This window comes from Mauremys mutica, chromosome 10 (assembly GCF_020497125.1).
Source record: "Mauremys mutica isolate MM-2020 ecotype Southern chromosome 10, ASM2049712v1, whole genome shotgun sequence".
NCBI lineage: Eukaryota > Metazoa > Chordata > Testudines > Geoemydidae > Mauremys > Mauremys mutica.
Genome location: NC_059081.1, coordinates 37,715,970 through 37,732,960, shown reverse-complemented (window position 1 = coordinate 37,732,960; position 16,991 = coordinate 37,715,970). Strand labels below are relative to the sequence as shown.

The window sequence follows — 16,991 nt, the reverse complement described above, 5'->3', positions numbered from 1 at the left end:
AACCAAGCCCAGGGATCGTCCAAGGCCCCTCAAGGCCCAAAGACGCCCTTTTGATGGGACGCCCGAGGGCCGCCAACCTCTCTCCAATCAGGATCCACCCCTTCTGTTTTCCGATCGCCTTTCCCACTTCCTCCAGGCGTGGTCATCTGTAACATCAGACAGCTGGGTCCTCAGCACTGTCCAATACGGCTACCGCCTACAGTTCATCTCGCCCCCTCCCTCCCACCCACCCTCCCCGTCCCTCTTCAGGGACCCCTCTCACGAGCAAGTCCTCTTACAGGAGGTCCAGTCTCTGTTGAGCGTGGGTGTCATCGAGGAGGTGCCTCCCAGCAGGCGGGGCAGGGGATTCTATTCCAGATACTTCCTCATCCCCAAGGCGAAAGGAGGCCTTCGTCCCATCTTAGACCTCCGGGAGCTCAACAGATACCTGTGCAAGCTCAAGTTTCGAATGGTAACCTTGGGGTCCATTATCCCTTCCTTGGATCCTGGAGACTGGTTTGCTGCCCTCGACATGAGGGATGCCTACTTCCATGTGGCAATCTACCCCCCCCACAGACGCTTCCTCCGCTTCATGGTCAACGGAGCACATTACCAGTTCACAGTGCTCCCCTTCGGCCTCTCCACCGCGCCGAGGGTATTCACCAAGTGCATGGCGGTCGTTGCCGCAGCCCTCCGCCGTCGTCGCATCCACGTCTACCCATATCTCGACGACTGGCTTATTCGGGGCCGCTCCCACGAGCTGGTGGCGCATCAGGTGACCGAGATTCTACATCTGTTCCGGTCTCTCGGCCTGCTGGTCAATACCGAGAAGTCCCTCTTAGTTCCAGCGCAAAGAGTGGAGTTTATAGGAGCGGTCCTCGACTCCAATCTGGCCAGAGCGTGCCTCCCTCGCACTCGGCACGAGACGTTGGCCTCCCTCATTCGGGCACTGCAGGCCTTTCCGACGACGACGGTACGATCCTGCCTCCGCCTCCTCGGTCACATGGCAGCGGCCACATTTGTGACCGCACACGCCAGGCTGCGACTTCGCCCATTCCAAATGTGGCTGGCGTCGGTGTACCGCCCTCATCGCGATCCCCTGGACATGGTGGTAACGGTGGCAAGGCCCGCTCTCCAGACGCTCACCTGGTGGCTGGACCCGGAAACGGTCTGCGAGGGAGTTCCGTTCCGCCCGCCTCGTCCGTCGATCACCCTGACGACGGACGCCTCGGCACTCGGCTGGGGAGCTCACGTAGGAGACCGACACACCCAGGGTCTCTGGTCACCCCAAGAGCTCTCCCTCCATATCAACGTCCGGGAGCTGAGAGCCATCCGCTTAGCTTGTCTCGCCTTTCGGGCTCACCTACAGAACCGCTGCGTAGCGGTCTATACGGACAACACCACAGCCATGTTTTATGTCAACAAACAGGGCGGAGCACGGTCCTCCCCACTTTGCAACGAGGCATTGCTCCTCTGGGACTTCTGTGTAGCCCACTCGATTCGCCTCGAAGCGTTTTTTCTGCCGGGAGCGCAGAACACGTTGGCCGACCGCCTGAGCAGGTCCTTCGCCTCTCACGAGTGGTCCCTTCGCCCAGATGTCGCTTATTCCATCTTCCAGAGGTGGGGCTTTCCCCAGATAGACCTCTTTGCTTCACGGACCAACCGCAAATGCCACAGGTTCTGCTCCTTCCAAGGTCAAGCTCCAGGCTCCCTCTCGGATGCGTTTCTCCTGTCATGGACAGAGTCTCTTCTCTACGCGTTCCCTCCGTTTCCGCTCGTCCACCGAGTGTTACTCAAGATCCGGAGAGACAGCGCCCGCATCATACTCGTCGCTCCGGCCTGGCCGAGACAGCACTGGTATTCCCTGCTGCTCGAGCTGTCGATTCGGGAACCCATTCCCCTTCCACTGTGGCCGGACCTCATAACCCAGGACCTCGGCAGGCTTTGTCACCCGAACCTGCAATCGCTGCATCTTACAGCTTGGTTCCTGAGTGGTTAACCGACGCAGAGAGAGATTGCTCCGCAGCGGTGCAGCAAGTTCTGCTTGAAAGCAGGAAACCTTCAACGCGAACTACTTACCTCGCCAAGTGGAAGCGCTTTGCCCTCTGGTGCGACCAGAGAGGTAGCAACCCTTTCTCGGCCCCCATCCAGACTGTCCTTGACTACCTTTGGTACCTCAAAGGTCAAGGTCTTGCAATCTCGTCCCTCAGGGTGCACCTGGCAGCGCTGTCAGCTTTCCGACCAGCTATAGGAGGTCGCTCTATCTTCTCCAACCCGATGGTATCAAGATTCCTTAAAGGGTTGGACCGTCTCTACCCGCAGGTGCGTCCTCCTGCTCCGACATGGGATCTGAACCTGGTCCTCGCCCAGCTCATGGGCCCACCTTTCGAGCCCCTCGCTACGTGCTCTCTCCTCCACCTTACCTGGAAGGTGGCCTTCCTCGTGGCAATCACATCCGCCAGACGGGTCTCAGAGCTCCGCGCCCTGACGGCGGGTCCCCCGTATACCGTCTTTCACGGGGACAAGGTGCAGCTCCGACCACACCCGGCCTTCCTCCCCAAGGTGGTGTCGGCCTTCCATCTCAACCAGGAGATCTTCCTCCCGGTCTTCTTCCCGAAGCCGCATGCCTCGCCTCGGGAACAACAGCTGCATACCCTCGACGTCCGCAGAGCTCTCGCGTTCTATATCGACCGCACGAAGCCCTTTCGGCGTTCGCCCCAGCTGTTTGTGGCAATAGCCGACCGCATGAAGGGCGAGCCAGTTTCCTCGCAGCGGATTTCTTCCTGGGTGACGTCCTGCATCAGAACGTGTTACGAGCTTGCTCGCGTACCCCCGTGCCGACTCACCGCACACTCGACGAGGGCACACGCCTCATCGGCCGCTTTCCTGGCCCACGTCCCCATCCAGGACATCTGTAGAGCGGCCACCTGGTCTTCTGTCCACACCTTCGCCTCCCACTACGCGTTGGTGCAGCAATCTCGAGACGACGCAGCCTTCGGCTCTGCGGTATTACACTCCGCCACGTCTCATTCCGACCCCACCGCCTAAGGTAAGGCTTGGGAATCACCTACAATGGAATGGATAGGAGCAATCACTCGAAGAAGAAAAGACGGTTACTCACCTGTAGTAACTGGTGTTCTTCGAGATGTGTTGCTCCTATCCATTCCAGACCCGCCCTCCTTCCCCACTGTCGGAATAGCCGGCAAGAAGGAACTGAGGAGCGGACGGGCCGGCTGGGGTATATATGCGCCGCCATGGCGGCGCCACTCCAGGGGGCGCCAGCCGGCCCGCCGGAGTTGCTAGGCTAAAAATGTTCCGAAGAGCCGTGCACGCGCGGCGCGCACACCTACAATGGAATGGATAGGAGCAACACATCTCGAAGAACACCAGTTACTACAGGTGAGTAACCGTCTTTTAGAGCGGATCCAAGGGGAGCAAGGTGGATGCCAAGAAGGTTAAAGGGGAAGTGTCAGTAGTCACACAGAGAGGAGGACCTGGATAAGAGTCTGATCAGAAAGACCAGCAGTTACCTGGAAATAAGCAGCAAGGCTTAGATGAGAGAGTAGGTGTAACATGAAGGCAGAGTCAGAGACCAAAAATTGTAGCATCAATGGCACTTTTGATGTATGTATGTACCACTTGGAGTTGCATTTGGCTAGATATCTTCTCCACAGTGAGGGACTATAAGAGTTTTATCCCACTGAAGCTATCCTTAGTCAAACTATTTCCTGATTAGCATATTTATAGACAAAGTAGTGTGCATATCTGATCTTTGACAGGGTTCTGTCTACTAACATTAATAAGTTTGATGCTAGCATTCAACGGTCCACGATTTTTAAATATGGAATTTTATTGGTGTTTTTCATACAACTTCAAAATTACAGTCAGATTCAGGGATAGACCCTCCCTTTATACATTTGACTCAAATGCCAGAAATACTGAGAGGATCTGACAGTATAAGCAAAACTATAAATATAAAAAAAAATCCAAGTTGGCATGTTAAGGTAAGCATGCATCTGGGGAAAAAAAAAAAACCTTCACAAAATAAAAAAAGCTTTCCTCTCATTACAGGTGGATATTGAAGTGGATTTAATAAGGTTTTCCTCTGAAAAATTTCCAAACTGAGGATTGGCTTAAAATCTATTTAAAATGGATTAATAAAAACTCAGTGCTTTTTTAAACACTATTACTGATCTCCAGCTCCGTTTTCTGTTTTCAGCTGTTTTGATGCAGGTTCTTCTTTTTCAGTCTCTTCTAGTGGTCTTTTCTTGGGACTTGCTGGCCCTGTAAGAGTTAATACTTATGAGACTAGTGGAAGTTTGATATTACTTTCAAGACTATTCCTATCCAGTTCAAGACATACAATCTTTCAGGCTGCTACATATGAACAGGTTGCCTTGAAATTAGTACTTCGCATATTGCCTATGGAACAATTCCAGGTGATCCATAGCTACTATGTAACAATGATGAATCACCTATTCATGACTTATGTGGTCCAAAGCCTTGAGAAACAGCAGGAGGAAATTAACTAAACAGGAGCACCAGAATTTTTCCAGTCTGAAAAACAGTAATAGTATTGGTCATAGAGATAGACAAGGTAGGTGAGGTAATATCTTTTATTGGATCAACAGAAGTTGGATATTACCTCATCCACGTCATCTCTCTAGTACCCTGGGACCAGCACAGCTACCACAACACTTCAAACAATGGAAGATCCCATATTTTTCCTTTAGTCAAGCACCAAATCTCAACAGGAAGGGAAGACAGCCCACAGTATGGAAGAGTTAAGAACCACTGCTCTAGGCTATGGCTAACAGACAAAGGTTTTCTTCTACCATACTGAGTTAAGGGCATTCATTTACTTGGAAAATGATGAATGATTAATTTACTGTAACAGCTGTGTAGAGCTAAGGACATGTAGGACTAATGACAGTATCTCTGCAGTGTAAACTGCTTTGCATTTCCCTGTAAATGCTCAACTCTGCAGAGGAATAGGTCAGTTTCTGTACCAGTTCAGTCCTTCATTTGACAGACCTATACAAAGGCATCAGTTAATCCCTGCGAACGTGACTAAATTTGAATGATCAGGAAAACTGGTCTAGGAGGGAACAAAAACTTTAATAGCATATGATAAACCAACTTGACCAGTTTCTAGAAAATACAAGAAGCAACTACACCTCTACCCCAATATAACACAACCCGATATAACACGAATTCTAATATAACGCAGTAAAGCAGTGCTCCGGGGGTGGGGGGGCGGGGCCGCGCACTCCGGCGGATCAAAGCAAGTTCGATATAACACACAGTTTCACCTATAACGCTGTAAGACTTTTTGGCTCCTGAGGACAGCGTTATATCGGCGTAGAGGTGTATTTGTTCAGTCTTACCTCTATATACACACAGACATTGCTTCAAAAGGGTTGCTTCCAAGCAGCACGTGAACTACTCCATCTCAGGCACAAAATAGCTTACCTGTTTTAGTGTTCTCTTCACCCTCTTCATCCTCACTCTCAAATTTTGTTTTCTTGCCCTGGAACTGTACTTTCCCTTTGTTCTGCGCGCCCTGGGGTACTTTGCCACCTCTTCCTTTACCTTTAAATTTGCGACCTGTCAAGATGTACAAGATAGTTCAAGATCTTTTAAGAACCATGCATTAGTCGTTTACTAATCTAAAATCATACAACGCAGTGAATGCACTATCTGACAAGTTCACTTTAATATAATAGAACTTCCATGAAAGTTATCCAAGTGGTATTCAGATTAGTCAGGGGAAAAAAATCACCTTTTGCTTTCCATTTGTTTAATGATTCTTGCTGACCCTCCATGATTTTTTTCAATGCTTCTTTCTCTGCATCTCCTTCCAGCACCTCCCATATCACATCTTTGTTGCGCAACTGTAAGTTCCCATTATTTGCTTCTTTGGCTTTATCCAGTGCTTCTTTTGCATTATCCTTAAATAGGATAATCCCCTAAAAACAGAAACAAGCACCCTTTGCATTATGGAGTCTTGCCAGTGCAAAAGCATTAATATGACTGCAGCTGGAGTGTCAAGTACCCCCAGGTCTCCTGACAGACTCAGATGCTGCAGTTTACAAAAACTCATTTATAATAAATTTCTAGCCCATATGGTTTTGAAGATAACCTACATATTAATGGGTTTAGTGCTTCATCATTTTCAGACTTGTATTAACAGACCCACAATTCATGTCAATTTAACATCTGAGCCTTAAAATGCCAGCCCCCAGATTTTAAAAGCCCTTAGATAACTGCATGTGCACTTCATATGGACAGTGACATGCATAGCTATGCACACAGACAGTTGAATAAGAAAAAGGCCAAGGTTTGCTCTGCATAATTCTCTACTCTCCCAGCAATCAGTGATGTTGCATTTAATAACTGGTTTGTTTAATTGAGAGCTTTAGTCTAGCCGTTATGTGTTATGCAAACTCCCATAGCTATCAGTATGCACTCCTCTGTGGCTCTAGGTTAGCATGCCCTCATTTTAGCCAAAGTCTAAGTAACTCCGCAGGAGAGTCACATTAATGCTTTTACCTTTTACTCAGACTGCTTTATAATAGCAGTTACTCTAGAAAGCTGAAGAAATAAACTAATTGATCTCTTCAGCACTATCATATTCTGCATTCCATAAGTCCCCAATGGAAGGTTTACTGTACCATTGCTAAGTTAACCATCAGGCACTTAAGCAGCATTCAGACAGACAAATTTCACATAAGACAAAAGAAACATCTCATCTGAGAGCCTTCTGACCTCCTTTGCCCCTCTGACAAAGTCTATCCATTTAATTTCTCCATGGTCAGAGAAAACTGCATGAAGATCTTCCCTGCAAGTCTGATCTTCTAGGTCACCAGAGAATTTCAGCAAGCATCCGGTCTTTTCATCCAGTGATCTCTAAATACAAGAGAACTTTTTTTTTAAAAAAATAAGGCAGCTAGAATTTGAGATTTGCACTGAAGTGCAGAGTTTCAGGGAGCTGTATTAAGGAGATAGTATTAAAAAGATTGCAGCAACTGATAAGAGATCAAGTGACATGGATCCAATTGTATCGCCAGTAGGCCAAATATCTCATACTTTTACACCGAAGTACCTCCGAGCACAAAAAAGATTTCTAGAAGACTTGCATGGCATTGTCAGTCTGGAAAAGACTGAAAAAGCAATGTCAAAGTTTTGTAATCCCCTTTTCCTGACTCTCTCTAGGATATTCACAACCCTTGACACCCAGGTGCCACTAAGTCCTGTGGGCTGCAACCCCAGTTTGTGAACCTATGCACTTAGATGGTCAGTACCACTAGAAGTGCTCATTCCTGCCATTCTCCCCCCGCCCACCCCCAATCTTCTTTCTTCATATATGGGACACTACCCGGGCATATTTCCCTGCTATTCAGTGCTAATTGTGGAATCACGTACAGTGACATTTGTTCTACACAGTAGAAAGCAAATTAACATCTTGTAATAAATTGACAAAATTAGGCCTTCAGAAAAAATATGATGTGCTTCTGGGTGGGAGATCAGATTTGATTATGGAGGCAAAGTGGTACTCCAAGCTGAATGTTCACATTTTGGGTAATGTTTGGCACCCTCCTATACCTATGTTAGAACACAGGGTTAATATAAAAACACAGTAGGGCAGATGTAGCTTTAGTACTTATCAGGTATATGAAAACATACAGTATCAAAACAGACTTGACAATTACCAAAGCAGATTCATTGTAACCTCATTTATTCTACCCTTCCAGACCATTCAAGAGGTACATACCATTTCAGCATCTTCGGCTTGCTTCTGTTTTTCTTCTTTCTCCCTGTAAGAGTTCAGATCACAGTTGGTTAGAATATAACTAACTAAATACGGCAAGGTGCTTCATTTATTAAACAAGAGCCTAGCTTACTGTTTTGCCTTTGCTTTAGCCTCTACTTTGTTTTGTTTCCTCTCTTCATTCTTCTTTGCAAAGTACTCCTCCCTTCAATAGAGGTATAAATTAAGTTAATGCAGCCTATAAAAAAAAGCCTTTAGTTTATTAGAAGAGAAGATGGTAGTAGCTAAAGAAACTTATAGCCCTAGAACATCTTTATAATTAGAGATTGTTCCAAAGGAACAGCAAAGGCTGCACAAATCAAGCAGTATTGGAGACCTGTATGACAATGCAGGCATCTGTTCAAACATAAGTGAAGTTGACTTACTTGAAAAGCACAATCAGCTCTGTGTCTTTGTACTTTTGGTTTGGTATCTCTGTGAACTTCTTAGCAGATTCAACACTATCAAATACTGCAAAAATTGATCCCTATTGAATAATTGGGGAATATTAAGAATTAAATACATTAATGGAATGTTCTCTAGTAGCCTGTTTTTCATAGCTAGCAAAGCATCAGTTATTGTGATATACAATTACCTTGAATGTTTTACTCAATGTTCTCCTCATTTGAATGTTTTCTACTGAGCCTTGACCTTCTAGCCATTCTTTGATATCATCAAGCGTTGCATCTGTTGGAAAGCCTTTCTGCAAAGTAATATTGAACGTCCAGTAATTACATGAAACAGAACCTATGACATTCCCATTACAAACTGGCATGGGTGACTGAAAAGTACAAATCAGTTACTTAAAACTTATGCCACACCTTGTTTTATATTAAAATAAAACTAAGCAAGAGAATCAGAATTTCATTTGGGTTAAAGCTGTTTAAGTAATAAACTGAAGTAATGCAGTAGAGTATGAAAGCTTACAATATATACAGATCTGTTTTTAATTGCGTTTTTATACTGATCATTCACTTCAGGAAGGGGTTTGTTTGGAGATCTTCTGATTTTAGTTTTGTCTTCACTTATTTCCATAAGTCCAGCTTTAGATTTTCTCAGTGCTTCTACTATAACATTGAAGTCTTTTGAGAGACTGCTTAACCTATGGAGAAAGAACACAGTATATCAAACAGGGTCACATGCTCCATTCCCCAGCATTACTCAATTATGATTTGAGTTGTACATACAGACTGAGGACATGTGGCCTCTAATTCAGACAATATGGTTATCTGGAAGGCACCCAGCCACAAAAGGTTACTTGCACTTTGTTTTACCTGTTGAATTTGATCATTATTTCTAAAGGCACCCAGCCATCATCCAGTTTGACCTGCTCCTTTAGGAACTTGTCTCTTGGTAGATTGTGATCACCAAAATAGTACTGCAAAAATAAAGACAGATTTGTCCTAGACTATTGAAACATAAGAGAATTTGATGGAGACTTGATGCAGTAATGAACTAGCCAATGGAAGTTTGGCATGCCCCTTTACACCAATACCATAGGCGTTATCTTTAACTCAGTTATGCAGATATCTTTAACTTCAAAATTTCTAAATTCTCCATTTAACTGGAATTCCTCCAAATCTAACTACAAGTAGCTCACCATCTAAAGAGTGATCTTGTCTAGTGGGACAGTAGTAAAGAGTTGCAGACACAAAGTGTATGGCCTTGGCTGAGCAAATACATGGAGACTTTTGTTCCTATATCATTTAGGCATCAACCTGATCAAATTAGTTTGATTACTAGTCAAAATTGGTATCCTAATGACTTTACATTTTAGTTTAAAAAAATAAAAGATAAAAATAAAAAAAACAAATGAAAAGTAGCATTTGTCCTAGTACGATACCATCTATTTTGCCAGTTTTACTACCATTCCCATTTCCAAGTGGACCCAGTTCAACAATCCACAGAATGTTCTGCTCCTTCACTACTTTGAATTAGCCAGCACAGTGGTTTGTAAGGACAGTCTCTTGCTACAGTCATAATCCAAATGTCAAACATTTTATGCTCCAAGAGTCAACATGGAAATATTTCATTTATCACTCTATACCAGCATCAGTTACATTGTGCATATATTAAATCAAATCAATCGAGTTATACTTCTATGTGAATTTAACCTACTATTGTTACATTAACACGGTTGATTTTTCATTTTAATTATGACAGTTCTCCCTCCACCCCAGCATTTACTCAGAATTTCACAGCACTTCCAGTATTACTAATACACAGGTGGATTAAGAAAGCACTACAAGGACACTTCTACTAATCTATTATGTCTACTACTTTCAAACTTAGTTTTTAGACCTTTACACCTTGTGATGAGGAGATAAAGATAGTTGATGCCTTATGTCCAAGTCTTCTTCAGTCAGTAATTCAACTGTATTTTTTCCAATAATAAAACAGGATTGCAGGATAGTATAGGACAGTAGTTCTCAACCAAAGGTACATGTATCCCTGAGGGTACGCAGAGCTCTTCCAAGAGGTACATCAACTCATCTAGATATTTGCCTAGTTTTACATCAGGCTACAGAAAAAGCACTAAAATCGGTACAAACTAAAATTTCATACGACGACTTGTTTATACTGCTCTATATACTATACACTGAAATGCAAGTCCAATATTTATATTCCAATTGATTTATTTTATACTTATATGGTAAAATAAGTAAGCAATTTTTCAGTAGTAGTTTGCTGTGACACTTTTGTATTTTTACATCTGGTTTTGTAAGCAAGTAGTTTTCAAGTGAGGTAAAAAGTTGGGGGTACACAAGACAAATCATACTCCTGGAAGGGGTACCAGTAGTCTGGAAAGGTTGAGAGCCACTGGTATAGGATATCATCACACAGCAATGTCACAAGACATTGAAGAACTTAAATGTAGTAAGTAGGAAGCTGCCATCTTCACAACCTTGCTCAGATTGTAACACATTAAATACCTCTCTCTACTTGCATGCATAGGGAATGACTCCCAAAGTTGCAATAAGAGAAGTTAATATTTTGGTTTGTTTAACAGTCCATAAACTTGCCAGTTTGTAAGGTGATTAGTATTTAGGTTGTTAGTAAATGCACAGAATGAACACTGTCACGGAACCATGGACAAGCATTTCTAGAACTGGTTTAGAAGACTGAAGTTTAAATACTAGGTTTAGCATTTTTGTTTAGAATACCTAGCCAGGTTAACAATTTATCTAATAAGAGAAAGTGATTTAGCATCCAGTATTAAAATAAACATACCTCAATTTGCTGACAGATTTTGTTTTCCAGGTTAGACATATTTTCACCCTCTCCATTTTCAGCCATTTTGGCTACCTGTATTCATAAACCAGAGTTTGGTATTACTTAGTATTGTTGCATTACCATAAACTTTGTAAGTCTAGAAATTCATTACATGAAATCCCTAATTTTGGGCAACAGCCAGATCATATAAAATAAAATTGACAAATTCTTTATACATTTAAGACATCCAGTCAACTTAGAACATGAACTCAGAACCTTAGTTAGGAGTTAGTCAGAATGCAAGATAAATAAAATGTATATAAGACTTGAAGTATCAAATCAACATGCAGCATTATCCACTGTAAAAAAAAAAAAGGCAAAGCAATTTCACTTCTTTCCAACAGTGATTTAGAGAAACAAGGTGGGTGAGGTAATACCTTCAGGTTTGAAGAAGAGCTATGTGTGGCTCAAAAGCTTGTGTCTCTCACCAAAAGAAGTTAGTCCAATAAAATATAAATACCTCACCCATCTTGTAGCTCTGTTGGTCCCAGGATATTAGAGAGACAACTATACTCCATACAACAGTGATTTAGGCATTTAGCCATCTAGTGCTTAGCAAACTTCATCTTTGGAAATCTGATGCCAGCATGTTGACACAAATTTTAATAAAATCCAGTCTCGCCCAGGAGCTTGTGGCCTCAAGAAAAACCGTTGGTGGTCACATGTGGCTGCATTTGTGAAACAGTGGGTTAGACTACCTCTTATGGAGTATGATGAAGTTATTTACAATTCCTAACTAAGCCTCATCTTCCAGTTTGAAAGAAGCTGGTCATTTACTACATTGAAGAGGGAAGCAGAAGCATCAGAGCACCACAGAGTAGAAACCCAGCCTCTTCTGGTGCTCCCTATAGAAAGAAGTCTGTTCTCCCCTATGAGGGCTTGTCTTTATACCTTGAGCAAACAATGCAATAACTCAAGTGTTGCCCCTAACCCAACTTGCATCCATGCAAACTTCTAGCTCAAGTTAAGTGGTGCTTTAAACTCCAGCTGGCTGGCTTGTCAGGGTTATGGGTTGAAAGCTCAAGCTGCTGGCACTGGAGCTAGTAATGCAGTGAGAATGCAACTAAACACTACACCTAAACAAATACTTTGCCTCAGTTTTTAATAAGGGTAAGGAGATCTGGGGCAGTGGCAGGATGCTGAATGGGAACAAGGATATGGACATGAAAATTACCACATCCAAGGTGGAAGCCAAACTCAAACAGTTTAATGGGACCAAGTCAAGGGGCCCATATAATCTCCCATCCAAGAATATCAAATGAATTGGCACATGAAATTGCAAGCCCAATAGCAATGATTTTTAATGAATCCGTAAACTTGGAGATCAAGCCTTATGATTGGAGACTTGCAAAAATACAGTACCTATATTTAAGGAGAGAGGGGAGCAAGTGATCTGGGAAACTACAGGCCCACTAGTTTCACCTCAATTGGATGTGAGGTCTTCGAACAATTTAAGAGAGAGTAGTTAAGGACTGAATTAAACAGTAATTGGGATAAAATACAGTACAGTTTTACAGAAGGTAGATATGCCAGACCAACCTAATCTCTTTTCTTGAGAAGATAACAGATTTTCTATACGAAGAAAATGCAGTAGAGTGTGTCTTCCTGGACACCAGTAAAGCATTTGATACAGTTCCACATGGAAAATTACTTATATTAATCCACATCATCTTCAATTTGAGAATTGAAAGGTGGATAAAGACCTGATTAAAGGGGAAACTACAATGGGTCATGCTGACAGGTGAATTGTCAGGCTGGAGGGGAATTACTAGTGGAGTTCCTCAAGGATCAGTCTTGGGACCAATCTTATGGAACATTTTCATTAATAACCTTGGCACAAAAAGTGGGAGTGTGCTAATAAAATTTACAGACGATAGAAAGTTGAGATTTGTTGCCAATATGGAGAGAACCAGAATAGCCTAGATTTGGATGACCTTGAAACTGGAGTTATAGAAATGGGATGAAATTTAATAGTGCAAAGTCATGCACTTTGTGACTAAAACATTTTTAAAGTAAGCGGGAATGTAATGAAAGCAACAGAAGAGAAGAATACCTTGGTATATTGGTCATTACAGTACTATGAGTCACCAAACTGTGAAAAAGGCTAATGTAATCCTAGGATACCTCAGGCAAGATATATGCAATAGAGATAGGAAGTGTTATTACCATTATACACGGCACTGGTGAGACTATCTGGAATATTGTGTGCAATTCTGGTCTCCCATGTTTAAGAAATGTGAATTCAAACTGGAACAGTTGAACAGGTGCAGTGAAGGGCTACTAGGCTGATCAGATGAATGGAAAACCTACCTTATGAGAGGAGTCTTAAGGCGCTCAGCTTGTTTATCTTAAAACAAAGGATGAGGGAAGATATGATTGCTCTCTATAAATAAATCAGAGATAAATACCAGGGAGGGAGAGGAGTTATTTAAGTTAAGGGCCAGTGTTGGCACAAGAACAAATGGATAGCAACTGTCCATCAACAAGTTTAGGCTTGACATTAGATGAAGGTTTCTAACCATTAGAGGAGTGAAATTCAGAAACAACCTTCAAAGGGGAGTAAGCAGGGGCAAAAAACCTAACTCATTTTAAGACTGAGCTTGATAAATGTATGGAGGAGAAATGATGAGATTACCTACAATAGCATATGACCTCTCTGTAACTGTTATTAGCAAATATCCCCACCAGCTGGATGGGATACTAGATAGGGAGGGCTCTGAGTTACTACAAAGAATTCTTTCCCAGGGTCTGACTGGTTGGTCCCACCCACATGCTTAGGGTCAAACTAATCACTATATTTGGCATCCAGAAGGAATTTTCCCCCTAGGTCAGATTGCCAGAGGGGAGGGGGCACGTGCCTTCCTCTGCAATTTGGGCAACAGGCCACTTGCTGATTTGAACTAGAGTAAAGGATGGTTTCTCTGTAGCCTGAAGTCTCTAAACCAAGATTTAAGGACTTCAGTAACTCAGAAGTTATGGCCTTACTTAGGAGTGGGCAGGTGAGGTTCTGTGGCCTGCAACACACAGGAGGTCAGCCTAGATGATCATGATGGTCCTTTCTGACCTTAAAAGTCTCTGAGAACATGTAAGGGTAACATACTAATGGGTGTGTTATTGGTGGGAAGACATCACACTAAGAGGACAGAGTTAAGGTTATGTTGTGGAGATGACACAAGAAGAAGAAAGAGTTACATTATGCCTTTTCAGAATGTGAAGAATGCCCAGTGCTACCTCAGCCAATCTTACCCGTTATGTTACTCCTTAACAGAGAGTTATTTAATCTCCATGGTTTTTTAAAAAACAAAAACAAATTCCTCTGCCTACTACAGTCCAATTCTGCCACTCCGCTGTCTCTAGCTCCTCGGCTATGATTTCCCTGGCCACAGAATGCACTGGCTGCATGCTACTTCTTTCACAGGAGTAACTAATACGATACTCCACTATGTTAGTTAAAACATGCTGATCTCAAAATTTGCAATTCCATTAGGGATCTCTGGAGACTAAACAGGCATAAGCATGCCAGCATATACCTTTAGCACAGATGCATCTATACCAAAGAAAAGGAAACATCACCTCCTGAATGATGGTTGATGCATCAACTGAAGCACTCTTCCGTTGATATAGCAGTATCTACACTGGGGGTTAGGTTGGCATAACTATGCCATGACCAATGTAGCTATGCTAATTTAAGTACAGGCCAAGCCTTTATTAATCCTTCTGTTTAGTTTCCTCCATATTCTTTCATTCAGTTGCACTTTTTAAAATCTTGAGTCTGTAGACCACCTCATTGTATTAAGATAGCTGCTTTTACCACTATCAAAAATTAATTGATGTTCCTTGATTACCTTTTCAGTTTACACTTGAAAATGGTGCACGAGCAACAAGTTCATATTAAATTCTGTATGACGCCTTAATGCGAAGACTTGATATGCACTTTTGGACAGATTCTGATTAGAAACCAGAATGGGGCCTTTTATCTGGGCAAGCTGCCAATGGTTTTGTACTAAAACCATTCTGATAGCAAACTCAATCTTGTCATGTCAATAAAGGATTCAGGCAGATCAGAGGAGAAAATCCTATGGTCAGCCATGACAGCATAAAGCTACATGACAGCTGATTAGAGTTAGTAAGGGATGGATGGTCTATACTTACATTTTACCAGGATAAGAGTGCCTTGTACCATGCAGTTTATTTCAGTTCCCAAACCAGTATAATCACTTTTATACCAAAATACCTGTGTCCACACTAAAAGGGTGCCAGGGGCTGCTGCTTTAAGATATACTGATATAGTTCAAGTAGTAAAGCTTCCTGGTTTAGACAAACCCTGATTTATATTATCCAAGATGTTAGAGACTCTTTGTTGTCCACTCATCCCTGCCTAGCAGGCTCACCTCTCACAGGCTATATTGTATATGATAGCTAATGTGATTGGTTACAGCCAGTGCACTTAGGTCCCATCCACACTACTAATGAAGCTGTTGGCATGAAAGGGATTCAATTAACAGGTTCCCTCCCCAGAGTAGACTAGCCCACCCATATTGAAACACTATTACTAACCAGCCAGTGGCTAGACAGAGGCCTAATTTTACTCTGTAAAACTGAGGGTATGTCTACACTACCCGCCGGATCAGCAAGCAGCGATCGACCCTTGAGCGCTCTCCCATCGACTCCTGTACACCGCTGCTGAGAGAGGTGCAGGCAGAGTCGACGGTGGAACAACAACAGTCAATTCACCACAGTGAGTAGGTCTAAGTACATCAACTTCAGCTATGTTATTCATATAGCTGAAGTTGCTTAATTTAGATCGATTCCCACCCCACCAGTGTAGACTAGGCCTGAGTCAGCATACACCACAGTGTTAGCATTAACAGCTTTCTAAAATGGCTCAGGCTAATACATTTACTCCCAGAGCATACAGGACATGAGATTGAGATCCAGTAGCATTATTACTCACAGAAAGATAACAGCCAGGGTGCCATATGAAATACTAACATCGGGGTAATAAATGAAGAGTCAAGTGAGCAACACCTGTGACACTTGTTTGCATTATAAGCACTGACAGAGGCATATTAACCTTAGTACTTAGCTAAGTACCTGACCCAGTGCTCCTTAAAGCTTCCTACCCTTGCTATGATCAGTACAGTTCCACCAGAGGTAATGTGGCAGGAGCACTGGTGCAGAAGTCAGCAGTAGTCATTGGGATGTCAGCCACTAAGTGGGTTAAGACCTAAACCCGTCCTGACCAACATTAAACAACATAGTTAAAGTTTTCTCCTGCTTCCCCAACCCAGCTCTAGGCGCTAGGCTAACACACGCTTCTCCCCGGAAGCGACAGCGCCCGGACAGCCCCTGGGGACAGGCCGCCACGAGCCCCGCACCCGTCCAGCGCCGCTCCCCTCCCGCTCGGTAGCTGCACGGCCAGGACTCGCAGCCCCGGCACTGCCGTTTGGCCGCACGCCGGTTTAGACACGGTTACGTCTCTAGCGCAGCCCAGGCCCGCCGCAGCCGCCGCCCGCGGAGCGCGGTGCGACCAGCGGCCCAGGCCCCACTAGCCCGGGCTCGGGGCAGACGCCGGCGCAGGGAGCCGCATGGGGCGGGGATCGAAAGCTCAGAGCCCCGGGGACCCGCCAGACCGCGCGCGGCCCCAGCCCCCTCCCCCGGGGTCTCCGCACGTGGGGCCGGTAGCGGCCCGGGCCCGGGGAGTCTCTGGACCACGCGCAGCACCGGGGGCGGCGAGCGCGAGCCCGAGCCGGCGGGGGGCAGCTCCAGGCCCCCAGCGCGCGCGACTCGGACACAAACCTGCCGCGGATCCCGGCGAGGGCAGCACCGCGCGCGCGCTCGACCCTCTGGTGCCGCCGCTCCGCAGGCCCCGCCCTCCGCCTTTAAAAGCTGCGCTGAGCGCTCGACGCTAGTCTGGGCAATCCCAGCA

The 16,991-nt window shown here is 44.4% G+C and overlaps 2 protein-coding genes across 4 annotated transcripts in view; one reads left to right on the top strand and one right to left on the bottom strand.

The window, feature by feature from the left end:
- Window positions 1-4,165, top strand: part of METTL5 (methyltransferase 5, N6-adenosine) — a 15,483-nt gene extending 11,318 nt beyond the window's left edge. For all 3 annotated transcript variants that reach the window (XM_045031951.1, XM_045031949.1, XM_045031952.1), the window contains exon 8: window positions 4,051-4,165. In XM_045031951.1, coding sequence (XP_044887886.1) covers window positions 4,051-4,104 — 54 coding nt within the window. In that variant the 3' untranslated portion in view covers window positions 4,105-4,165. The remainder of the gene's footprint in view (window positions 1-4,050) is intronic.
- SSB (small RNA binding exonuclease protection factor La) lies at window positions 3,810-16,991 on the bottom strand. Its single transcript, XM_045031948.1, has 12 exons — window positions 16,862-16,991; window positions 11,021-11,095; window positions 9,064-9,167; window positions 8,717-8,891; window positions 8,385-8,492; window positions 8,176-8,276; window positions 7,884-7,955; window positions 7,754-7,796; window positions 6,748-6,888; window positions 5,762-5,948; window positions 5,452-5,586; window positions 3,810-4,263 (listed from the first exon to the last, which is right to left on the bottom strand). The coding sequence occupies exons 2-12, from the start codon at window positions 11,084-11,086 to the stop codon at window positions 4,166-4,168; spliced, it is 1,230 nt and encodes a 409-aa protein (XP_044887883.1). The 5' UTR covers window positions 11,087-11,095; window positions 16,862-16,991; the 3' UTR covers window positions 3,810-4,165.